Here is a 26220-nt window from a genome sequence, read left to right on the forward strand (position 1 = left end):
GAATGGCACCGTATGAATTGTTGTATGGAAGAAAGTGTAGAACTCCAATTTGTTGGGGAGAGGTGGGACAGAGAGAAATCGCACCCAACGAGGTGGTGGTTAAAACTAACGAGAAGATCGATCTTGTGCGAGCCCGTTTGAAAGCGGCTCAAGATCGACAAAAGGCCTATGCAGATCAAAGGAGACGACCCATCGAATTTCAAGTAGGTGATTATGTGTTATTAAAGGTTTCCCCGTGGAAAGGTATAATCCGTTTCCGTAAGCGAGGAAAGCTAGGTCCTCGCTACATAGGACCTTTCAAGATTGTGGCCCGGGTTGGGGAGGTAGCATATCGGTTGGAATTACCGTCAACTTTGGATGGAATACATGACACATTCCATGTGTCACAATTGAGAAAGTGTTTAGCGGATGAGACGGCATATGTGCCCCTTGACGATATTGAGTTGGATGAAAAATTGAATTACATTGAGAGGCCGATAGCTATCAAGGATTCCAAGGTGACACACCTTCGGAACAAAACCATAAAGCAAGTCTTGGTGCAATGGCAACATCGGAAGGGATCAGACCTTACGTGGGAGCTAGAAGATGAGATGAAGAAGCTTTACCCGACATTATTTGGTACGTATTAAGGTTTCGAGGACGAAACCTCTTTTAAGGGGGGTAGACTTGTAACACCCCAAAATATGTAATTTATTTATATTACTTAAAAGTCTAGTCATGTTATATTTAACCTAGTTAAGCATTTATGTTAGTAACCTGATTAGAAGAAAGGTTTATGACTAATAAACAAATTAAGAAAGTTTAGGGATCAAACTTGTTAAAAAGGAATGAAAGTTTTAAATTAAAACAAATAAAAGAAAAGGGAAAACAAAAACCACACACTTGGTGTGTACGTGGGATCGATCAAGAGCAGGAGGGGGCAAGACCAAACCCTAACTTCACAAATCCTCCAAAAACAGAAGGGAATTTAGAGTTTTAGTGAATGCATGAGCCCTAATTCGAGTAATCTAAGCTTGTTCAACCCTTGGTAAGTCGAAATTTCTGTTTTGAATGAATGGTAGGAAGTGGGGTTTAACCCAATCGTGAATTTGTGTGGAAGTCTTGTGTAATTGTGAGTAGGAATTCATAATAGAATGAGGATTTTGCTTAATTTTGATTGTTTGGATGATTAGGGTTCATACCCACTTATTGTAGGAAAAAGGTAGACATGATGAATTATGATGACATGTTTATGGAGGTGAATTGATATATAATCTGAATGTGATAGAGAAAATTAGATTAGTTAGGATAGTGTAGAATGAAAGAAATTCATGAACTTGATTGATTCTTGTTAGATTATAAGGTGAATAAGTAAGGTTATGCAATAAATACTTGTACTTTGTGCTTTGTTAATAATGTGCACATCAAGTGTTTGAGAAAATGCCTCAATGAAAAATGCTAGTCATATAAGCCATAAACTTGTGTGAATTGAACATGTTTGTGAAGCATGAGTAAATTGAATGATGTTTTATCAATTGATATGTGTAATGTGCATGAAGCATGAATTAAAAGAATGAATGGTTATATGTAGGCGTTAAAGAAGAAAGTTCGAGTCAAGTGAAGCAACAAGGGGATCTAGACCGAGGTACGTTACTTGTACAATTTGGGGTTTACTTTAGATATGTGTTTGTCCATATTTGTACTAAATTGTATCAAGCATGGTTAAGATATATGATTGGACCTTTCTCTTGAATGGGTCGGATAATGAAATTGTAAGTCTAGAAAGATGGGTATGAAGTTTCGTTGGAACTCACTACCGTGTGAGTATGAAAGAATGTAATTTAGTATAAGACTTGTATCTCCCGTTTATTTTAAGTTCGTAAGGTAATTTCTTGAGTAAAGAAGGAACCCCCGTTCTAATATGTTTTGATGTTGTGATCATGTAGGTAAATCTCATGTCTAGTTATCAAGCTTGCCCGGATCGAACACACCTCAAGCCCGTCAAGTGCTCCGCATTTTGTATTAAGTCGATGTCAAATTACCTAGTTACTTATGTTTATGTTTTGTACTTAAACTAGTTTGGTCATGGTTGTCTTTTGAAAAGTTGTCGTAGGTGCGTACATACTTGTTGGTTTTCGAAACTAAGGATAGGTCATCTTTTGTTGTGTATGTCATGTCTTTGAATCTTTGTGTATAGTTGAATGAAGTTTGTTTATGAAAAACAGGGTATCGCCCGTTTACCAACGGGTCATGCCCAAATTTTGTTAGAAAAGTATGCCGTCATTTATTAAATTTAAAGGAAAAATTATGGTCGTTACATATATATAGGCTAATGCTAGACAAAAAACCGTAAAAATTTTAGGAAACTCTGGAAACTCAAAGCTACCGACTTTTTTTTTTGAAAAAAATAACACATGTAATATACATGTTTTTAAGAGTTTTGGGCCAAAAAAAACAAAAAGCGCCAAGTATTTTTTTTTTTAAATAAACAAGTTCCAGAAACTTCGGTGACTAACATGTGTTAGACAAAAAATGCTGAAAGTTGCTGAAATTTGTTTTTAAAAAAAAACCCTTCGGCGCTTTTTTGATTTTTTTGGCCCAAAGCTCTTAAAAACATGTATATTACATGTGTTATTTTTTTCAAAAAAAAAGTCGGGAGCTTTGAGTTTCCTGGGTTTCTTAAATTTTTAGGGTTTTCTATATAGCCCAACCCTATATATATATATATATATATATATATATATATGCATCAAATATAACCCTAGATCTACTCAAAACCATGATAGTAAAATATCAGTGTTGTAAAGAGTTTGAAATTAGCCCAGGTCTCTTGTGAGAAAAATGGAGAAATCCTACAAAGGTTATATGCTGATGTTGAGAAAACCAAATCATGAGTAATGTGAAATTTGGCATAAGGAGTAGCAAAAATGTTCAAATCTCTCAAAACATTGCTGAAAATGATTTTGGATTGAGTATTCTTTTCTTGAAAACCTTCCAGTAAAAGTTTCAATACTTTTCTATCAAAAAATTACAAAAACTCAAAGATGTGTTTATCTCAAAACTTTTGAAATCAAAAGAAAAGAGTCTAAACATAAAACACTTAAGAGTCCAAAATTAGGTGAACAATGGTCATCAAGCAACTGTGTGCATTCATTGATTCAGGGAAGTTCAGGTAACAAAAGTATCCCCAGTGATTAAACTTACAAAGAGGACTAGACAAAATTTTTCAGTGCCATCACATGGTAACAAAGTCTATAACAAGACTTTCAAAACTTATGTGTACATGTCTCCTCATTTTAGCAATCAATTGACAAGGAAATGGTCTCAAACAGTGGTTATTCAAATCATTGACCATTCTCATAAGACTTGAGAATGATATGACTATGAGTTTTATTAAAAAATGTACCAGATCCTTTTTGATGTCATTTTCAGAATAACCTTTAATTTTTTTGTAAAGGTTTTTCTCAATAAAACAGGATATATTATTCTCCATTTTTTATTAGAATGATATATTTTGAACTTCTACTTGTTTTTTTAGTAAAAGTTTCAATTCCTGTCAGGATGTAGATCCCTTATATTTTTGCTTAGGGTGATATTGTCCTTGAAAATAGATCAAAAGGAGATGGGGAAATAAGTTAAGGTCATTTCAAACTCAAGTTTTCATCACAGATCAAAGATTGATTGCTAACAGACTTTAAAATTCTTGACTACTCATGTTTTACTCTAAGGATTAGAACACAAAATGTGCAGTCAAAGTGAAAAGGTTGCCATCATCTGGGATACTCAACTACTGTCAAAATTTATCAAATGTTTAAAACAGGAAATAGATAAGTAGTAAAACCTTGAATACAAATCCCTGTAAAAATCTGCTAATGTGTTAATCTTGATAATATGCATCTAAAATGTGTTTTGTCAAGGATGTTACTTTGCAGATATCTCATTATCACCATCAAAAGATGTTGGACATGATATTGTGTTATCACAGGACAAAATCATTTCCTTCATCTGAGCAGCAGATGTACAAAACAGCTGGTAAAGCTCAACCACTGATCCACCAATAGTTGCTGATAGAAGTCCATCAAAAATGGATAGAAATCACTTGACTGCTACCTCAACAATTGCTTAACCAAAGTAGCCCTTCACCTCTATTTCCATGTCCACAACCACTGTTGATAAAAATCTACTAACAGTGGATAAAAATCAACACTGGTTATCACCAATTCCTTTTATTCCTCCACTTTCACTTTCAAACAGTTGTTGGATCATTAAAGTCACCAACAGTTGTTAGCTCAGATGACTCACATCTACAGCCTCACCTTTTAAAACATCAATTCTTTTACATCTCATCCATTTCACCAAACACTTGACAACATCAATGAAAAAGGATTCCTACAAAAGGTTTCTCCTGAAACGTGTGTCCTCTTGGTGGCTTTCTACCATTCCATCAACAAGTCATGTGCCTTATAGCACTGAAAGACAGAAAGTTGGGTAGTTGTCATTTAAGAGGAGCTTCAGCAGTTCAGTGATAACAAGTTTGAAAATCTTGTGCCACAGCCAAATGATGAGAATCTATTTGGCGAAAAGTGGGTCCTCAAAGAACATTGCATATGCTAGGAGCATGATTGTCAAGATTTATCATACCCAAACAAGTACAAATATCAAAGTGTTTTGACTAGGCAAAAAGCAAGCAGATGTTTTCATAACCACTGATTGAAGAATATTTTTATGCTGTTGCAAGCTGAATAGTCCAACTGTTTGTAACTTCAAAATATGTTATTGAATCTTGGTATGGTGGCTCAAAAGATTGCTTTTATGCAGGGCAGTCAAGTAGCTGAAATATATCATCAAAAGATTCAATATCTCATTGATTCACCATCATTCATCATCAGACATCACTTTGTGAGGGATTGCTATAAAAAGGTTTGATTTTATCTTTAACATGTCCATCCTAATGATCAGTTGGTAGATGTACAAACTTAAGAATTGGATTCATCTACTGTTGAAAAAACTTGATCCCTATGATTGGAATGCTAAACATGGATTAAAGCAAGCTTTCTTGTGTTCCATGTGTAAATAGCATAAAAATGTTTTTAGAAAAATCAAAAAAAAATAACCTTAAAAATAGTTTAAAATTGAATTTTTCAATAAATCTTCAAAGTTTGTTCAAAGCACTGATGGCATTAAAACTCTGTGAAATATATCCTCTGTTTGTGCAAAACACTGATTTACAACAGAGGTTACACGTGGACATATGTTATTCAACAGTTGTGTGCATCAGATGCGATGATCACTTTTTCAAATAAATGGCCTTACATCTGAAACATTTACAAGGCTATCAAAAAATTTCCAAAACAAAAGCAGAGGCTCGTAAGCAGACTTTAGCAGCTACCACTGCTCCTCAGGCACCTGCTGCTGAGCCCACTGCTCAAGGTGATCACAGCAGTAACACAACTGCTGTGAAACCCACACCTAAATCCACCAAAAGACCAAAACAAAAGAAAATTCAAAAGTCCCCCAAACCTACAATAAAGGCAACTCTGGAAGATAAGATCCCAGAGCAACTGCCAGTGACAACACGAAAGTCACTAGAAACCACTGCTGCTACTTCCTCACAGCAGATGGTAGAAAGGTCTCAACCCATGTCTCAAACTCCTCCTGCTTCTTCTCAAAAAGAACAGGTTGTAAGAACAGGGACACCAAATTATGATGCTCTGGAATCACTTGATTCCAATCATCCACAGCCCACTGCCCGGGGCAAATTCACTTTCAACTCCCATCATCATTTCACAAATACCACCATCAATAATGACCTTGTTGCATGCTTTGGATATAACTCAGACATAATCAGTTCCTCTCAACCACCTATCACTGAGAGTACACTCCAACAAGTTACTGAGTCTGATGCTTATACCTCTTCTATCCCAGCAACAACTGAGGAGGTTACACCCCTTTGAGTTACAAGTAACTCTTGGTGGTAGTTCAAGTGAAGCAGCTACTACAAGTGCTGAACCCACTGGTTTGCACTTGGACAGTAGTTTCATAAACAAGACTTCCTTGAAGGCAATTTCTTCACTGGGAACTCTTGTGTATCCAGTCTTCACTGGTTCACTAAAAAGCGTTTCTCATTATGAAGAAAGAAGTCCCCAGTACCAAGACAAAGGGGCAACAATGGATGATTTTTGGGATACACTTCCTCAATCAACCACAGTTACAACCACTGCTAGTGGGAAATCAGATGACCCCATTAAGTTGGGTGATGGTTTAATGTACCAAGAATTGACGGCTAGAATTGATAAACTGGATACATCTGTTGCAGAAATCAAAGACATGCTGCAACAGTTGTTGAAGGCACAAAGGGTACCATCCACTACTGCACCACCTCCAACAGCTACTCCATCATCTGCTCCTACTCCAGATGAGCTGTGGAATTTGTTTCAACCCCTGCACCTATCTTCGAAATAGTTGATGATGCCAAAAAGGGGGAGAAAAATGACTCTGAGGAAAATCTTTCAGTAACTTCTGCTGAAACATCTGTCAAAGAAAAGGAAAAGGGAGGTGATGAAACCCTGAAAATTCAAGCAGATGATGAAGATACACAAAAGAGAATCGTTCAAAGTCAAGTCAATTCAGCTGGTCTCAAAACCACTGCTTATATTAAAAGGATAAGGGATGAGAGCAGAGCTTTGGTTGAGAAAAAGATAGTTCTGCAAAAAGAAAAAGAAAAGGTTGGTACTTCATTAAAGAAGAGTCCTGTTAAAAAAAAAAACAAGGCAATCAACCACCACAACTTCTAAACTAAGCCAGTTACTACTTTAACCACAACTTCTATTCCAACAAAATCACTTACACCTCCACCATTAACAACATCTGTTACCCAAACAACTGCCACCAATACCACATCAACACACACCACAACCACAACCACTGTCATCCCCATTAAATCAACCACTACCACATCTAAAACATCACCACCACCACAAACACCACTTGCTGCCATCCTTTGTTAAAGAAGGAAACAAAGCAGATGGATGCAGAAATACCAAAAGAAGACCAAGCTTCAGAAGAATATATCATGAAGATGGTTCTTCAGACACTTAGAGCAGAACTACAAGAAACAACAAAATCTCAAGACACTGCTCAAAGTTGTCATTACCAGGCCTCAATCTCCAAACTCGTCTGGAAATAACTCTCTCCTAAGAAACCCGTCTGGATTAAAACTACTAAAGTGAATGTATGATCAAAAGACCCACGTACTGACCTTGTTCAGATCCAACGGCGAAGTGAAGTACATATCAAGGAAAGAAGCACTAGGCCTTAGTGTTGAAGATTTGCAGGATCTCCTTGAACTTACACTGTGTAGGGATGAAGATGACACAAGTTCCAAGGATTTTGAAGAAGAATTTAAAAGGCAAGCTAAGGAACTTTTGATGAGGAATAAAGGTCCAGAATAATGAAGGGTTTTGGCATTATCTGTTCCTAGGGGAGATTGTTGGGATTGAACCCTAGCAGAGGAATAGATAATGAAAGCCAAAACCGGATCACAACAGTGGATTCAGAATAAGCAGCTGTTTACACTTGGCTTTCCCCTTGACAGTGGTAATCTAACAGCTGATGGATCTTAAGTACTGCTCACTATAACAACTGATGAACCAAACACTGATGAAACTCTAAAGACTGCTGAAGACAAACACTGTTGCTCTATCTACTGTTGTTTCCTAAGTACTGCTGAAGACACAAGCACTGCCCATTCAAGGACTGGTCACCTTTGAAGAAAGCACTGATGCTCAACATCAGTGCTTAGGCTACAACAGCGGAACGTGAAACAGTAGTTATCTCTTGTTTTGTATTGTACTTATAATCAGTTGTTAAACATCAGTAGTTTGTATAGAACAGTGTTTGTAGGTTGTTAGGTTGTTAGATGTCACTATCATGGTGACGTCAGCTGAGATGCCTCAGTGGTTTGGTTTGCCTATAAATGGAACAGTACCCTGTATTGTTACATTTGATTGACTGAGTGGATTCTTCTTCTCCAGTCCAATCCTTTCATCTTGTGCAACCAACCTTGGAGTATCATGCTGAGGGGGAGCTTAGTTCTGTAAGCATGCTTGTAATCATTTGATTTGTAATTGAATCATTCAACTTAATGAGAAGCATCTGTTTATCAAACTATTTCCCACTTAGATTGTGCTTACAAAGTTTGTCTTCATTTCCGCTGCACTTAATCTTATTTTATATTCATTGATTTGTCAAACTTATACAAACAAGCACAATCATGACAGTCTCCGATCCTAACACTCACAAAATTGCTAATTCTTCCGATTATCCAAGTGTTGACGAGTGAATGAGTTTAGGTGGTTGAATGTATACGGATTGGAGCTCAAGGTAAGTTTAAAGTCGGAATTCGGAATTTAAAAGTATATGGAAAGTAAATATTTATGCGAAAATAACCATCTAGCACATAATACTCGTTTTTGTCACTATGAAACTCATAGGGGTTTGAATGTTTTCAGGGGTTAAAGTACCTATTAGAATCGTAACGAGAACTAAGTTCTTAGATGGTGTAATTTAGTATTTTGGTACAAATGACTTTTTTTGTGCCAAATACCCCTACACCTTTGGCATTGTTTGTCATTTTCATCCAAACCACTAACTTAGTTTACTTTTTCTGTTAAGTTCAAAGATATTTATATGAAACTAGCAAATATAAAACCTCAGGGACGATTTTGGCAATTTACTTAAATTCCTTTTCATTTATTTTATTTAATTAATTTTGTCACATATATATAAAATAGAATATAGATGCAGTTCTTATAAAAAGTTCATAGTTTTATCACATAATTTTTATAAATTTTCATCCAACCACTAACTCAGTTATTTTTTTTCTATTAAGGTGAAGGATCTTCTAAATTTTATAAAATAAGACAAAAATTAATTTCCAATTTTTTTATATACATCAGTTTTATAAATATAAAATCTACTTCAACCTCTAAATTTTATAAAACTAAAATACTAGTGACCTTATAGAAAAAGGTCAAATAAACAATTTTTATCATATGTACCAAGTTTGTAATTCATCTTATCTACTCTTTTAAATTCGCTCCTAACAAAAAACAGAAGCCATTTGCCCCCTCCCCCTTATCAAAATAACGTATCGTTACCAAACCTTAAAATTACCCACCAAATAGTAAGAATAATGCCATGAACCAAAAGTTTCTTTACTCAAACCACTCGGAATAAATATTAGTTAGTTACCCTCATAATCTTAATTAGATAAATATTTTATTTCTGCCAACATACTTCTTAGGTGTTCAACACATTTAAAAATATATAACGTTTTACATTTTTTTTCTATATCTACACTTGATTAAATACTAAAAGTTGTAATCAATCGTTATGTGCTGTACACCATTTATGTTTATTTTATATATTGATTTCTCTTTATAAAACTGATCTATATAAAAAAACTGGATATTAATTTATGTATTAATTTATAAAATTTAAAACATCCTTCACCTTAAAAGAAAAAATAAACTGAGTTAGTGGTTTGAATAAAATTTATAAAAATTTTGTCACAAAACTATTATTTTTTTTTATAAAAACTGCATGTATATTTTGTTTTTATATATATATATATATATATATATATATATAGAGTGGGGATCCTACGGAAAGTGTGTTTTTCCTAAAAAGTGTAAAAAGTCATAAAACACAATAATTTCAGACATAAAACACACCTAAAACTCACAAATAATAGAATGAATATTACTAAAACACCATATTCAAACTCTAATAGTCCATAAAAACTTCAAACATACCATCGTAGAACTATGAATATATAAAACACACAATGCTAAACAACATAAAACACAATAATATTTGTCATTCCACAATCAGAGCCTTAACATCTAAAACACAACACAAAACTCACATACATGATGTTTTAGTAATCTTCATCATATTATTTATGGGTTTTTGGTGTGTTTTATGGTTGACATTACGGTGTTTTATGACTTTTTACACTTTTTAGGAAATTTGGACTTTCTAGCCAACTCCTATCCTATATATATATATATATATATATATATATACATATATATATACATATATATATACATATATATATATGTATATATATATAGGGAGGGGCTCATGCGAGAACCACCTTTATTGTGAGAACCGCGATAACTAATGTGAACACAACCTAAAATAGCTAAAAGAACCTAACCCCCACCCCCCTCCCCAAAAAAAAAACCTAAACCCCCCACCCCCCCTCCCCCCAAAAAAAAAACCTAACCCCCCCCCCCTCAAGCTAAAATGCTAAAAATAAACCCTCAAAAAACCTAAAAAAATCTAAAAAAAGCAAAAAAAAAAAAAATTTTTAATATTTTTTATGCTCAAATCGCTACTTTTAGTGGCCAAAAAATTTTTTTTTTTAAATTTTTTTTTGTTTTGGCTTCGAAAAGTAGCGATTTTTATATAAAAAATATTAAAAAAAAATTTTGTGTGATTTTTAGCTATTTTTAGGCATTTTTGGTTGTGATCACATTGGTTCTCGCGGTTCTCGCAATAAGAGGTGGTTCTCGCATGATCTTCTCCCTATATATATATATATATATATATATATATATATATATATATATATATATATATATATAGGGGAAGGTTCAAATGAAAACCACTAGTTATTGTGAAAACTCGAAAACTAACTAAAAAAGCCAAAAAACATACCAATTTTTTTTTTCATAATAATTTTCGCTGGTTTTTTTATATAAAAGAATTTTCAAAAAAAAAAAAATTGTGTAGTGCACATGTGTAATACTACACATGTGTATTATTACACATGTGTACTACAAATTTTTTTTTTTTTTTGAAATTTTTTTCATATATAAAAACGAGCGATTTTTATAAAAAAAAATTGAAAAAAAAAACAAATTTTGTGTGTTTTTTAGGCTTTTTTTTAGTTAGTTTTCGAGTTTTCACAATAAAAGTGGTTTTCATTTGAACCATCCCAATATATAGGATAAGGATCATGTGAGAAGTAGTAGGCTATTTGAGAAACTTGAGAAGCATTCTAGACCACACATTTTCCTTAACCAAAAAAATGCAAAAAAATGTTAAAAAAAATGCAAATTTTTTTTTGGGAAAATCGCAGGTTTTTCTTTAAGAATTTAATTTTTTATTTTTTTAATTTTTTTTTTTTGAGATTTATACACATGTGTATATTGTTAATCTTTTTAACTATACATATATGTATATTGTCAATTATACATATATGTATATACATGTTTAAAATTGAAAAATAAGTGTTATTTAGGGTTTAGCATTAGTATTTAGAGTTTAGCATTAGTGTTTAGGGTTTAGCTTTATGGTTTAGAATTTAGCTTTAAGGTTTAGCATTAGGGTTTAGTAATAGTATTTAGGGTTTAGCATTAGGGTTTAGTTTTAACTTTAGGGTTTGCATCAGGGTTTAGCATTAAGGGTTTAGCTTTAGGGTTTAGTTTTAGCTTAAAGGTTTAGTATTAGGGTTTAACTTTAGGGTTTAGAATTAGGGTTTAGCTTTAGGGTTTAGCATTAGGGTTTAGAATTAGGGTTTAGCTTTAGGGTTTAGGGTTTAGCGTTTAGCGTTAAGGTTTAGCTTTAGTGTTTATGGTATAAGGTTTAGGATTTATAACACATATTTTTTTAATTTTAAACATGTATATACATATATGTATAATTGTCAATATACATATATGTATAGTTAAAAGATTAACAATATACACATATGTATAAATCTTAAAAAAAAAAATTTAAATAAAAAATAAAAAATTTAATCCTTAATGAAAAAGCTGCGATTTTTCAAAAAAGAAAAAAATGCATTTTTTTTTTTTACTTTTTTTTGAATTTTTTGCTTAGGGAAAATGTGTGGTACAGATTGATTCTCAAGTTTCTCAAATAGGGTGGACTTCTCTTAGGATTCCTACCCTATATATATATATATATATATATATATATATATATATATATATATATAACAAAATTAATTAAATAAAAGAAATTAAAAAGAGTTTGAGTAAATTGCCAAAATCGTCCCGTAAGTTTTATAATTAAAAAAAATTATTTTGAATGAAAATGAAAAACAGTCCTAAACAATTTACTCAAAATTTTAAGTTTGTAAGGGTAAATGTGTAATTAAAAAAATTTTAAGTTTGTAAGGGTAAATGTGTAATTAATTAATCTATTAGAAAACATGTTTCATGCGTAGATTTAGTCACTAGATTTTTCTTTTGGATAAGATTTATTTCCGTCCAACTAAATTTAAAAAATATATATATAAATTTATTCAAAAAGGAAAGCCTTGTTTTCGTCTTCCCTTCATTCTAGAAACTAAAACAGAAATCTAGAATCGTCTTTCCCCCTTCCATTTCTTTCCAGAATCTACTTTTTCATCCAAATAAATCCGCCATTCAAACTCCACTTTCCTCATCATCCTGTTATACAACAACTACATCTCAATTGTTAATCCAAATTCTTCAATCGCTTTCTACAACAATCGAAATGGAATTCAGTCTGATGGGATTAGACACTCCGTTCCTCCGCAACCTCCAACACATCCTCGAATCCACCGATAACACAACCGGCAACAAGTCCAACAACGGCGGTCCATCTCGGGCTTACGTCCGCGATGCAAGGGCAATGGCGGCAACCCCTGCTGACGTCAAGGAGTATCCTAACTCCTACGCGTTTATTGTGGATATGCCGGGGCTGAAGTCGGGGGATATAAAGGTGCAGGTGGAAGACGACAACGTTCTGGTGATAAGCGGAGAGAGGAACCGAGAGGAAGAGAAGGAAGGAGCGAAGTATGTGAGGATGGAGAGGAGGATTGGGAAGTTCATGAGGAAGTTTGCATTGCCAGAGAATGCGAATACGGATAAGATATCGGCCGTTTGTCAGGACGGTGTGCTTACGGTGACTGTGGAGAAGCTGCCTCCGCCTGAGCCGAAGAAGCCGAAGACGATCCAGGTGCAGGTGGCTTGAAGAATGCGTATGCGGTAGTATCGGATGTTTGATCTGTAATGGGAATGTTATGAGTGATGGGGTTTAAAGAATGTTAGTGGATATATGGTTTGTTGTTTGGCTCTGTTTGCTACCATAATCGACGTGCTGTTTGTTTATTTATGAATTAGAACTCAGCGTATTTTTGGTTTAAATTCATGGATGTTTGATTTCATTTGAACGATTTTAGTGGAAATAATGAACAGGTTTAGGAATTGAATTTGGGTTAGGCGAAACTCTATTTCAAGCCATGAATTTTTTTGACTCAACACAAATGATAACTCACCTGAATGCATTGACCAAATTATAGAAATGGACACATGGCATATTTTTTGGGAAATTTATGTAGGTGACATGAATTTATCAAAGTGGGGAGCGATCTCTCTTACCCACAGCCAATTATTACGTGTCACGTCAACTCCTCACTTAACTCTCCCACCCTTAATTTGATGGCGGCACTCTTCTTTTGGGGGACTTGCTTTTTTTTTTGTTTTAATAAAAAAGGGTCAAAAATTACAAAACTCCATCGGTGAACACAACCCGCACACCACACCTCGATTTGGGTCACCAAGGGGATGGCGGCGGTGTTCCTGAGCGGGGTTCACACTCACCGCCCCCCTTCCCGAGGGCACCCTGTTCACCCTAAAGTGTCTAAAGTGTTTAAGCATTGTCAACACTTTTGAGCATAATTTACCACTTTGACATTACACACTCTTATTGGTTGATTTTGAAGTTTACCACTTTCAAGTGTCTAAACACTCCCTATACCCTAAGGCTACATGGTATGGGGATGATCCTCCAAGGGAGGATGATCCGTCACGTCATCGCCACATCACCATACTTTGGAGGATGGTCCATCCATAAATTTAGTGGAAATGGGAGGATGATCTTAGATAATCCTACTTCACCACTTTTTTATTTTTTTAATCTTCCACTTTTTTAACATTTAACAAAATATTTTCATTAATATTAAAAAACAATACATAAACTAAAAAAAACATAAAATTAAAAAAATCCTAATAAATTAAAATAACATAAACTTTAAAAATCCTAAGGATTAAAAAATATTAAAAAAAGCTAATAGTCTTCGTCCTGCATGTGGTCGTCTGGTTCGTTTTGAGCATTGTTCCAAATGTACTCCACCAAGTCCGCTTGTAGGTTATGATGTGTGTACTCGTTACGTAGAGAGAACATGTTCAAATCTTGTTGTTCCAAACTAACTGCAACAGAATTTCCGGTAGACGCGTTTTCGTCGTACTCGCATATCGCTCTACCTTCGTCTTCAATGACCATGTTATGAAGGATGATACAAGCGTACATAATGTGTCGTAACCTCTTTGGTGTAGCCGAACGTGCTAGATGTTCAATGATATGCCATTTTTTTGTAGAACACCAAAAGCCCGTTCAATATCTTTTCTCGCACCTCTTGATACTTCGCAATTTTTTTTCTTTTTTCGTCTGTCGGGTGTGGAATAGTTTTAACGATTGTCGAGTACGTTGGTATATTCCATCTACTAAGCAGTAACCTCGCCTGTATTCCACCCCCGAAACCGTAAAACTTGTGTCTGGACCTGTTCCCGCCACTACATCGTCATATATCTGTGACTGGTATATGATGTTAAGGTAATTGAGCGAACCAGGTAGACCAAAAAAAGCATGCCAGATCCAGAGATCCTGTGACGCAACAGCCTCTAGAATAATAGTCAGATGTCCATGATCTCCCCTAGTATACTGACCTTGCTAGGCAGTTGGGCAGTTCTGCCACGGCCAATGCATGCAATCGCATTAATTGTAATTGCGAATTACAATTAATGAAGAGAGAGAGAGTGTCAGACAGGCACGGGGCCGTGTCCAGCGGACACGGGGCCGTGCCCAGCCTTCTGTTCAGCCTATAAATAGGAGTGCTTGGTTTCATTGCAACTCATCCCTTGGCACACCACCTCTCTCACACTTCATCCACCACCCACCACCATCACAACACCATCATCCACCACCATCATCCATTGTCCATCATAGAGTGTGTCCATCATCCATTGTCCATCATAGAGTGTGTGAGTCGTCTCGGGATCCAAGATTGATCGTAAGAGTTCTTGACAATCAAGGCCATGTTTACCTAAGTCTCTTACATCACTTGGTGAAGACAAGTGTTTAGTATAATACTTTTTATTTTCAATCTTTTGCACTTTTTATTTGGTTTTGTATTAATGACTTTAATAACTAGTTGCTTATGTTGAAGGTGATCTTTCCTTATCGTTTGTCCGTGGTGTCTTGGCATTATTTTACTGTCTATATAAAATAAAAGATTTTCACCATTCATATCTCCACGGTCTATATGGAGGTATGTTGGCTACCTGGTCGGGGGTTAAGGGAACGGTTTGGTAAGGGTCTTGCCCTTGTTCAGCGTTTAGAGATCCTGCAAGGGACCCGGGTCAAATTTAGTAGGATATCCTTCAATGCCCATAGGTATTGGATGGCGGGGATCCAAACTCTTTGACCCCTCATAAGTTAACTACTATTAATACTATAACCCGGCTATTTAGGACTGTATCCCTGCTGACTCAAACTACTTAGTCGAGGGTAACGTCACCTCCAAAAGAGGGGCCTACCATAATTTGCATTAATAACTTAATTCATTATCTTTCAATAATCCGACCCTTTAGGATTTTATCCTTGCTGACTCAAACTACTGGGTTGAGGGTAACGTCGCCTTCAAAAGAGGGGCCTACTACAATAACTAAGATAATCTCTTAAACAAGTGCAAAAGTGCGAAAATAATCAAAGGTTATACTAATACACGAGTCGGATCCAAGTGATTCATCTTGTCTATCTGTTTTTATTTTTATTTTATTTTTCAGCATTTAGTTAGTTTTTATTTTCTTAGTTTAAAAATCTTTTCTAACATTTTTGGTTTGATTAGACGTTGAGGATAAACCGGTACTAAAAGCTCTTGTGTCCTTGGACGACCTCGGTATCTTACCAACACTATACTACGTCCACGATGGGTGCACTTGCCCATATGTGTGTTTAGTGTTAGTGAATATCGTGTTTTATAAATTTAAAACTTGGCTAAAAGTGTAAAAAGGGCTTAAATATACATCTAAAATATAACACACTTCACGCACATCAGCATATTCATGGTTCGCTTATGTGTGCATATTCATGGTTCGCTCATGTGTGCATATTTTTGGTCCGCTTGAATGAACATTGTATGGTCCGCTTGTAAGAACATATGTTGGTCCGCTTTTATGTACATGTTTAGATCCGCTTGTTAGAACATATGTTGGTCCGCTTGTTAGAACATATGTTGATCCGCTTGTATGAACATGTGAAGGTCCGCTTGTACAAACATGATTAGGTCCGCTTTTGTTAACATGTTTAGATCTGCTTTTGTGTTCTTGTGAAATTGTTGAAAATTTGTCAAAAAAAATCTGATTGAGTGTATATGTTTGATGTGCAGGCTTCTAATGTTATATTTAATCCTATTCACAATAGCTGTTGTGACTTGGATATTGAGAAAAATCCAGAATTGGAGAATTTCAGAAGTATTTTGGAGTTTATGGGTCATATTCCCATCCAGAAAGCATTGACTGACCAAAGGCCTTTATACAAATCTCACATCGAGCGTTTCTGGAACAATGCAAGTTATGACGATCAAAGCAAAGTGATTTCATCAGTTGTTGAAGTTCATGGGAGGTTAGAAAAGATTTTAGTCACAGAAGCACTGATTCGTGAAGTCATTAATTTTCCTGATGAGCCTGATGATCCAACAAGATTTCCAGAGAGAATGGTGAAGGGGTGCATGTTGAGAATGGGATATATTGGAGCTTTAAATGCCGGAAACTATTTAAAGTCAAAATTTCAGAAGCCTTACAAGTTTTTGATTCATTGTGTACTGATTTCATTAAGTCATACTAAAGGAGGATATGATGCAATGCGCGATTACCAAATAAATATGATTACGGCATTGGTGTTGAACAAAAAGTATAACTTCTCACATATAGTATTCCACTATATGGCTGAGAATAGCAAGTCGGATCTCAAGACCTGGATGTATCCAAGGTTTGTACAGATGTTGATTGACCATGCGTATCCAGAGATTGATCGAAATATTAAAGATGATTTGTTGGTGCAAGCTCACATGACCAATAAAACACTGAAGCAGCTTGTGAAATATCATCCGAATCACCCAGAGCCAACACTTGTTGTCGAGCCTTTCGGTTTTATTAAAGATGTTAAATATGTTGATCCAGATCCAGTTAATCATCAGAACTGGAGAAATGAAGTGGAAATGAAAGAAGCAAGATATGCTGACGAGCTGAAAATGCTTGAAGATTTCAAAACTACTAAGAATGAGTGGTATGTGAAAGAAACCGGAAGAAGACGTAGAATGGCAACTCCTATTGTTCGAGAAGGTGAAGGATCTTCTTTGAAATCTAGAAAGAAACAAAAGAAAGCAGCAACAATGTCTTTGATTGATGAACCGGAAGAAGATAATCCAGTGGTAACTGCTGAAAAGGAACAAGTGACAGCTACTGAAGATGATCCATTTAATACTGATGTATTGTTTGATACTGATGTCTTGGAAACAGGGCCAGAAATTGTTGCTAACGTTGAGCAAGTTATAAATGTTGAAGCACAGAAAGAGAAAGAAAAGGTTGTTGATGATGTTGAGGGTGACGATATAGATAAGAGTACAACAAGTTCATCAAGTTCTTCAGATGATGGTAATGATGAGATTGAAAGTCGAAAAAGAATTCAAGAAGAGATAGAAAAAGAGAAGATGTTAAGAAAGAGAAAGAGACAAGAAAAGGATGATGATGATGTCTATGTGCCTTCTCCAGAGCATGTCTCAGGATCACAATCTTCTCTAAGAGTTAGAAAGAAAGCTGGAGGTCGGAAGAAAGTGGTTTCTCCAAAGATTGTCAAAGCCTCTCCAAAGATCAAAGTAACGAAGACTGTGCTCAAAAAGAAGAAACAAACCAAGAAACCACCTACGCCACCACATGAACCAACACCACCACAATCACCTATCCAATCACCACCTCGACAATCTACTCCACCACAACAATCCTCACCACCTAAACAACCAACACCTCGAAGACAACCATCACCTATTCATCAAACACCACCACAACAACCTTTTCTTACCTCATAAGATATATTTCAAACACCTCCACTCACTCAAGTGCAACTTGGTTTGTCCAGCAGAGGTCTTTATACTCCACATGATAATTTTTTAGATGTTGGAGATTTTGATTTTGCCAACACTTCACAAGTCAGAAATGTTGAAAAGAAAGTTGATGAAGTTGTTGCTGAGAACAAGAGGTTGGCAGCTGAAAATAAGAAAGTGTCTGATAGAGAAAGACTTCTTGAGATGCGTGTGAAGAAGTTAGAGAATGAAAATCAAGAGTTGGTGAAAAAGATTGATGCTGATCAATCAGAAATTGATATCTTGAAGGTTAAAGTTGCTGAACTTGAAGAAGAAAAGGCTAGACGTGATGAACAGAATGAATACTTTAAGTTGAAGAACAAAGAATTTGAAGCAGCCAAAGCATTAAGAGATCACGAGTTCTATATGCTGAACAAAGTTGTTGAAAGCATGCTTGGAACATCGTTAGAACAAAAGTTTGAAGAGCTGCAGGTTGAAGAGCTCAGAGCTGAACGTCAAGCCAAAATAGACGAGCAAATGAAAGACAAAGGTAAGGGAGTTGAAGGTAGTTCAGCTGTGACTGAAAGATCGATAGTACCTTCTATGGTGGTTGATAATCCTGGACCTATCACTGCAATATCTGGTTTGTTTGAGGAGGAAACACATCTTGAAGAGTTGATGGGTAACAGCGATGATGAAGATGATGAAGAGGAGGATGAAGAGGAAGATGAAGAGGATGAAAAAGTATTCTCTGCAAGTAGTCATGGATCTGGTAAAGATGATGATGATGATGATGATGATGATGACGACGCTGCAGGTGGTACAGGTTTGAAAGTTACAGAAGCTTCCACTGAGAAAAAGGTTGATGATCTGATGAATGATTAGGTAAATGAAGAATCAGGGGAAGCAAGTGGAAAGGGGGAGTCTAGTAAAACTCCGATCGTTGAACATACGGAAAAGTTAATCTTGGGATTAGATGTTTACAGAGAAATGATGCATACTGTGGATCCGGAGTTCAAGTTTGATTTTGAAGAAGATTTGGAGTCTTTTGATATCAATCAACAGCCTGAATACACGTATAAGTATGTTGAAGAGGCTGATAAGTATGATCGAGTTGAGATTGAAGATTGGACGGATGATGAAGATGTAGTTGAAGATACTTCTAAGTTTCCTACACTGATGGAGTTCTTTGCTGAGGAAAATAGAGAAGAATTAAGATAAAAGGTGACTGAGGCAGTGAAAGAAAAGAACTTTGATAGTACTCAAAAGGAAATGGAAAAGGAAGATAGATCGAAGTGGTTCAGAAAGAGTCACGAGAGAAAGTTTAAGAGACCATTGAAGTATTACGAGCGTGATCGAAGTGTATCTCTCGGTGATATCATCAGTTGGGGTTATTTACCACAAGTGAATGCGTATGCGATTAGACGAGAGTGCGGAGTTCAGTACTTTGAACGTTTATATGACATCATGTCATTACCTTGGGGATGTAGATGAGTTGTCGAAGGTTAGATGTTTGGATTACCCAGTTCGAAAGAATGATGTGGCTATGTGGGGTTACATCAAGTATGACTCGTTGAAAGATTTTCGTAAATGGAAGCCGCATCATCCAAAGCTTGTACAGAGGGTAGATCCAGATACCGGTGTTACAGAGACTATTCTTAGTGTCAAGCCTCTGAGAACAATGAAGACAATTCCAATGCCTCAGATGGAACAAGACTTTTATAAAGGCTTCATTGGTTGGGTGTATAGTTGTATTTCTACCGAAGCGGTTAATTCTTACAGAGCAGGAGGGGAGATTCGAGAGATTCATATTTATGATCCAATGTGGCTTGTAAATTGCTCGGCGAAGGATATAGAATGTCTTTTCATCAACAAGATTCACTATCAACCAGCAGATAGAGAACAAGCGCAATAGTTTCAACGTGTAGTTTCCCTTTGCTTTCAGAAAAGCATAAATTCTGAGAGTAAATGGAAATCATCTTGGTGGTCGCTTGATGAGAAGATGAAAAGGAAAGCTAAACGTGAACGTCAAAAGCTTGAAGAAAAGAAAGGTACATTCTTGAAGATTCAAGCTGAAGAAGAAAAGGCGAGGAAGAAAGAGAATGAAAGAGTAAGGATTGCGCTGAGCAGGAAACCGAAGCCAAGGGAAGAGACGTATAGAGCTGTTTGAAGACCCGAAGACTAGACAAAGACTGCGGCTGTATCCAAGGGGGAGTTTGTTGGTGCATATTGTCTAAAGCCTGCGTCTTAGTCTTGTTAGTTTAATGTATAGGGTCTAGATAGGTTGTTTATGTATTGTACAGGGGTTAAAAGTGTAATTTTGTGATGTTAATGGTTTAGGTCCGCTTATATGGACACTTGACATAAAAGCGGATCTACAAGAAAGAGGTCCGCTCATATGGACATGTCCATATAAGCGAACCTGTCACCACTATATATATACCCCAGTCAGTCTTTCACATTGGTAAATTTGATGTCATCGGGTAGCCGAACTGCTGACCGTGTGTTTTCTGAAGAATTAATGTGAAAGCAAGTTAAAAGTGTATTCTATCTGTTTTCTACTCATTTCTCCTGCTGATTTGCTTTGTTTCATGCCAAATATGTATTTCCGCTACATATTCGTTGGTACTAGCTCGAATTGACTCATTTGACTGTCTAACTCGGTCCTACATGAACCTTAGGAAAGGCTCATCCGTGCGAAGCTGTAGTTTGCGGTGTTCGCACAGAGATGTAGTTTTCGCGAGTTCGAGCGAGAGTATCAAAAACGGCTCGTGCAAAACCCCTACTGGGTTCACACAGAGCTGGTATGTTGGTGCTTAGACTATAGACTAGGTCAATCCTAGGACATCAAAACCCAGACAAGGTCGTGTCCTTCCTAATTCCCTATAGTTATGGCTCTGATACCAATCTGTCACACCCCAACCGATGGCGGAAACATCGGGGCATGGCACTGAGCGAAACAGATTGTCTAAGAGAATCCATAACAACTATTATTGACCATATATTTAACGTTAGTGTCCCATACCACTAACATATAAAGTAAAAACAGTTATTACAGATCGCGTGTCTCAAAAACAAGTAAACTGTTCCGACAACTCAGATTTCTTATTTGGTTGGTTTCTAGACTTCCTACTCGATTTGTCACAGCAAACATAGGATCCTATCAACCTATCACATACGTTAAAATAAAGTCAATACATAAAATATAAAGGTGAGTACACAAGTTTGAGTAGCATATAGTATAGCAAAAGCGTTTATGCATAACCAGCATGTAACACGTAGAAATATGAATCAAGTAAGCTATCGACAATGACGCATGCAATCGACATGACTGTGAATTGTAGAATGCGCAACACATTTTCACCACTATGTACATGTGAAGTAAGGCCCTTAACAACCCCTGTCCACAACAGGTGTTGAGTCAAAACTATAGTACTATCGTTGCTAAGGTGTCGGCAAATAATCACTGTGTAAACATAACATACAAGCATTCATCGAGTCACGTATATCATGCGAGAGCGGTCAGCGTTTAAAAGTGTTTGTGTTGTGTGTTGATGTGTTTTGATAGAGAAAGTATGTGACACCCAAAAGTGCGTTAAGCGAAAAAGGGTTCGAGTATAGTCACGGTATATGTTTAACAAATAAACACAGCCTAGAATTGGATTGAAGGGAGCGCGTTGGAGTTAGCCTGAGCATAGAACAATAGCGTAAGCGTTGAACAGCGCGTAAACAGCGTGTCAGATGGGATAAGTATCGAATGGTGAGTCGAACGGGTGAATACCCATTCGATCGGATGGTCATCTGAGCGGATGACCATTCGAACGGATGGCCATCCAAATGAGATGTGGGTGTTTGTAAATTTTTTTGAAAACTTTTGAAGTTTTCGTTGTAGTATTTAAACAAGTCATCCGGTTGGATGGTCATCCGGACGGATGGCCATTCGATCGAATGGTTATTCGATCGAGAGTTTGGTAGTTTGAAGTTTAACGGATTCGTTTTGAACAAGGAATAGTACAAAGGACAAGTCACCTGATCGAATGGTCATTCGATCGAATGGCTATTCAGTCGGATGGCTATTCGAGTGGCAATTTATTGGTTTGAAAAAATTTACAAAAATTTTCTATGTTAAAAAGTTTGAGGATTAACGAAGACGGCATGACAACTTGTCAAACAACGTAAACACACCATGGTCCAGTTCAGTCGATCGGATGGGAATCACCCCATTCGATCAGACTAACTGTTCTTGATGGAGTTTCAAGTTCAACCCGTAAATCGGTCGTCTCTCCGGCGGAAACCCGTTTTCAAACCGGTTCTCAACTAGAGAATTGGTAGAGAGCCTGAATGAATCTAGATTCCATCAGTTTTTGAGTAAAAAGTGAAGAAAAGTTGAAGAAAAGTTTGAAATCAGTTGAAAAATGTCGAAATCTTGTTGAGATTATTATTGATTAGTGTGGAAATCCTTTAGATCTGAACTTGATGAGATGACGTCACACAACCGATTGCATAAGCAACTGAGATGAAGTCACCTTCAAGGGGTCCAAATCAGGTGATTTCAATATGGTAACCAGTGATTTTGATAGAGAAGATGATGGAGAAGTGTGTAGTGATGATGGAAGTACAAGATTTAGGGAGAAATACTTACGAAATAGCCTTGAATCGAGAGAAAAGTGCCGGAGAATGAACTGGGAGCGAGTTGGTCGAATGGAGCTATCATATCAGTGAACAGTAGCGTGTACGGCGGGTATTTATAGGGTGAGAGAGAAGTAAGGCGGTGGGGATGCGAAGTGACGAATGGGCATCCGGTCGGATAACCATCCGATCGGATGGGCATCCGGTCGGATGTCCATTCGGTCGGATGTCCATTCAGACAGCCGCGTGGTGCGAGTTAGTTTTCCAACTTTCGTTTCGTGCATTAAGCATTGCGTTGCGTTTAAGCGAGTTGCGAGTGAGCGTTGCGTTGAGATATCCACATAACATTAAACAAGTAATCACACAAATAACACACATAATAACGAAGATGCATAAAAGTAAGTCTGCGTTTCGAGTTTGCGTTGTGATAGCGTTTAGTATAAACATGTGATGCGATATGCGATAAAATGCGTGTAAGTAGTATGCGTTGTAAACTGCGTTAAATGCGATAGGTGCGTTTTGAATAAGCGTTGTGAATGCGTTGTAAAACATAGTTTAAAAATAGTTAACCCTTTGTGATAAGCGAAATCTCGAGAGTAAAAGTTAATTAAGCAAGAATTGACAGATACAAGTAATGACCCGGAAAGTCAGGTTGTTACAAGTGGTGGGGTTGTGCATCGGGGGTGGAGGAGTTTACGGTGGTGGTGCAGGTTTGGTGGCAATGGTTGTCACACCCCAACCGATGGCGGAAACATCAGAGTGAGACGAAAACTAGATTGCAAGAGACTTCATAACACTAACGGTGACAATACTTAAATAATGAGTTTCATTTCGTTTCTAAAAGTCAATTACAAAGGTTTGAATCAAATACAACAACTTGAGATACAAGAATGACCATACAACAAAAAAGTATGAAATTGATACAATATATTAAAACTTAAGACATCTAAGTGTGTATCTAAGCATCATCGCTACTTCAATTTCAAAGCATGGTCGTCCTCAACCTGTAACATGTTTAAAATAAAGTTCAATGCAAAAGCAAAGACGAGTATACAAGTTTTCGTACATAGTTTAAAGATAAGTTTTCAACAATTCCACATGGCAAGCTTTTGATACAAGATAAACAATAAAATCGGCATGTTTTCGACTAATCAACCCAATGATGAAACGCAATAAGCTCATGACATAACCTCAAGAATACGGGTGGTGCGTTAATCCTATAGTGCTATATATGTTAAGGATAGGCTTGTACAAAGTTAATGATAAGTCTAACACAAAACATATAACCCCAAGTTTAAAGTATCAAGTAACAAGCAAGCATGCATGTATAAGGAATGTTTGTGCATTTAATAATAAAGTTTAAGTGTAAGTTTACAGTTTAACATGTTACACCCCAAAAGGGGGTAAACGAAAAGGGGGTTCAAGTATACTCACTGTTGGGATTGAACCCTACCAGAGGAACAGATAATGAAAGCCAAAACCGGATCACAACAGTGGATTCAGAATAAGCAGCTGTTTACACTTGGCTTTCCCCTTGACAGTGGTAATCTAACAGCTGATGGATCTTAAGTACTGCTCACTATAACAACTGATGAACCAAACACTGATGAAACTCTAAAGACTGCTGAAGACAAACACTGTTGCTCTATCTACTGTTGTTTCCTAAGTACTGCTGAAGACACAAGCACTGCCCATTCAAGGACTGATCACCTTTGAAGAAAGCACTGATGCTCAACATCAGTGCTCAGGCTACAACAGCGGAACGTGAAGTAGTCGTTATCTCTTGTTTTGTATTGTACTTATAATCAGTTGTTAAACATCAGTAGTTTGTATAGAACAGTGCTTGTAGGTTGTTAGGTTGTTAGATGTCACTATCATGGTAACGTCAGCTGAGATGCCTTAGTGGTTTGGTTTGCCTCTAAATGGAACAGTACCCTGTACTGTTACATTTGATTGACTGAGTGGATTCTTCTTCTCCAGTCCAATCCTTTCATCTTGTGCAACCAACCTTGGAGTATCAGGCTGAGGGGGAGCTTAGTTCTGTAAGCATGCTTGTAATCATTTGATTTGTAATTGAATCTTTCAACTTAATGAGAAGCATCTGTTTATCAAACTATTTCCCATTTAGATTGTGCTTACAAAGTTTGTATTCATTTCCGCTGCACTTAATCTTATTTTATATTCATTGATCTGTCAAATTTATATAAACAAGCACAATCATGACAGCCTCCAATCCTAACAATTGGTATCAGAGCACGGACAGTCAAATTCGATCTAACAATCAATTTGACATAACAGTTCAGCTCAAAATTCATTGATAACTAAGGTTGATTGTATTTAGTTGAAAAACAGAGCAACGAGAAATCATGTTCAAAATGATGAATCAGATACTCTGTAAAACAACCAAGATGTCATAAGATTCACAAATTTCAAACAACAAGTGATATCATGCACAAATCACCCATAGTTTTCAGATCTGAAAACATGTCTGGTAACTATGGTATGATTATCTTCATTCAAAATTGATTTCAACTGTTGTTATGAAATTTGTGATGATTTTATCATGATTAATGCTAAAGTATGAACCTCAGCTTAACAAAACCTATGTTCATATAAACATTAGTGTTTTGCTAACTTAGAAAGAGGAAAATAAAAACTTTAGTCATGAAATCTTATGTGTTAGAAGGCAGGTTGAGAATCCTCAAGAGGACTAAATCAACCCTGTCAAAACACATTAAGAAAATCAGTGGTCCAAAATATATATATATATATATATATATATATATATATATATATATATATATATATATATATAGGCTAATGCTAGACAAAAAACCGTAAAAATTTTAGGAAACTCTGGAAACTCAAAGCTACCGACTTTTTTTTTTGAAAAAAATAACACATGTAATATACATGTTTTTAAGAGTTTTGGGCCAAAAAAAACAAAAAGCGCCAAGTATTTTTTTTTTTAAATAAACAAGTTCCAGAAACTTCGGTGACTAACATGTGTTAGACAAAAAATGCTGAAAGTTGCTGAAATTTGTTTTTAAAAAAAACCCTTCGGCGCTTTTTTGATTTTTTTGGCCCAAAGCTCTTAAAAACATGTATATTACATGTGTTATTTTTTTCAAAAAAAAAGTCGGGAGCTTTGAGTTTCCTGGGTTTCTTAAATTTTTAGGGTTTTCTATATAGCCCAACCCTATATATATATATATATATATATATATATATATATATATATATATATATATATATATATATATATATATATATATATGCATCAAATATAACCCTAGATCTACTCAAAACCATGATAGTAAAATATCAGTGTTGTAAAGAGTTTGAAATTAGCCCAGGTCTCTTGTGAGAAAAATGGAGAAATCCTACAAAGGTTATATGCTGATGTTGAGAAAACCAAATCATGAGTA

General features: G+C 36.0%; 3 protein-coding genes and 1 long non-coding RNA gene across 4 annotated transcripts; all 4 read left to right on the forward strand.

Moving 5' to 3' along the window:
* The first annotated feature begins 894 nt into the window (after positions 1–894).
* LOC110927861 lies at positions 895–1985 on the forward strand. The gene is made up of 3 exons (XR_002585961.2): positions 895–1027; positions 1571–1624; positions 1926–1985. It is a non-coding gene; the product is annotated as an uncharacterized LOC110927861 (long non-coding RNA).
* Positions 1986–12339: 10354 nt separating this feature from the next.
* Positions 12340–13169, forward strand: LOC110929403 (17.9 kDa class II heat shock protein-like). The gene has a single exon (XM_022172554.2). The coding sequence runs from the start codon at positions 12517–12519 to the stop codon at positions 12994–12996; it is 480 nt and encodes a 159-aa protein (XP_022028246.1). The 5' UTR covers positions 12340–12516; the 3' UTR covers positions 12997–13169.
* A 3287-nt stretch (positions 13170–16456) lies between these two features.
* LOC110931828 (probable serine/threonine-protein kinase kinX) lies at positions 16457–18169 on the forward strand. The gene has a single exon (XM_022175201.1). The coding sequence runs from the start codon at positions 16457–16459 to the stop codon at positions 18167–18169; it is 1713 nt and encodes a 570-aa protein (XP_022030893.1).
* A 219-nt stretch (positions 18170–18388) lies between these two features.
* LOC110931829 lies at positions 18389–19384 on the forward strand. The gene is made up of 3 exons (XM_022175202.1): positions 18389–18845; positions 18942–18997; positions 19049–19384. The coding sequence occupies exons 1-3, from the start codon at positions 18389–18391 to the stop codon at positions 19382–19384; spliced, it is 849 nt and encodes a 282-aa protein (XP_022030894.1).
* The last annotated feature ends 6836 nt before the right edge of the window (positions 19385–26220 follow it).

Source organism: Helianthus annuus, chromosome 3 (assembly GCF_002127325.2).
Source record: "Helianthus annuus cultivar XRQ/B chromosome 3, HanXRQr2.0-SUNRISE, whole genome shotgun sequence".
NCBI lineage: Eukaryota > Viridiplantae > Streptophyta > Magnoliopsida > Asterales > Asteraceae > Helianthus > Helianthus annuus.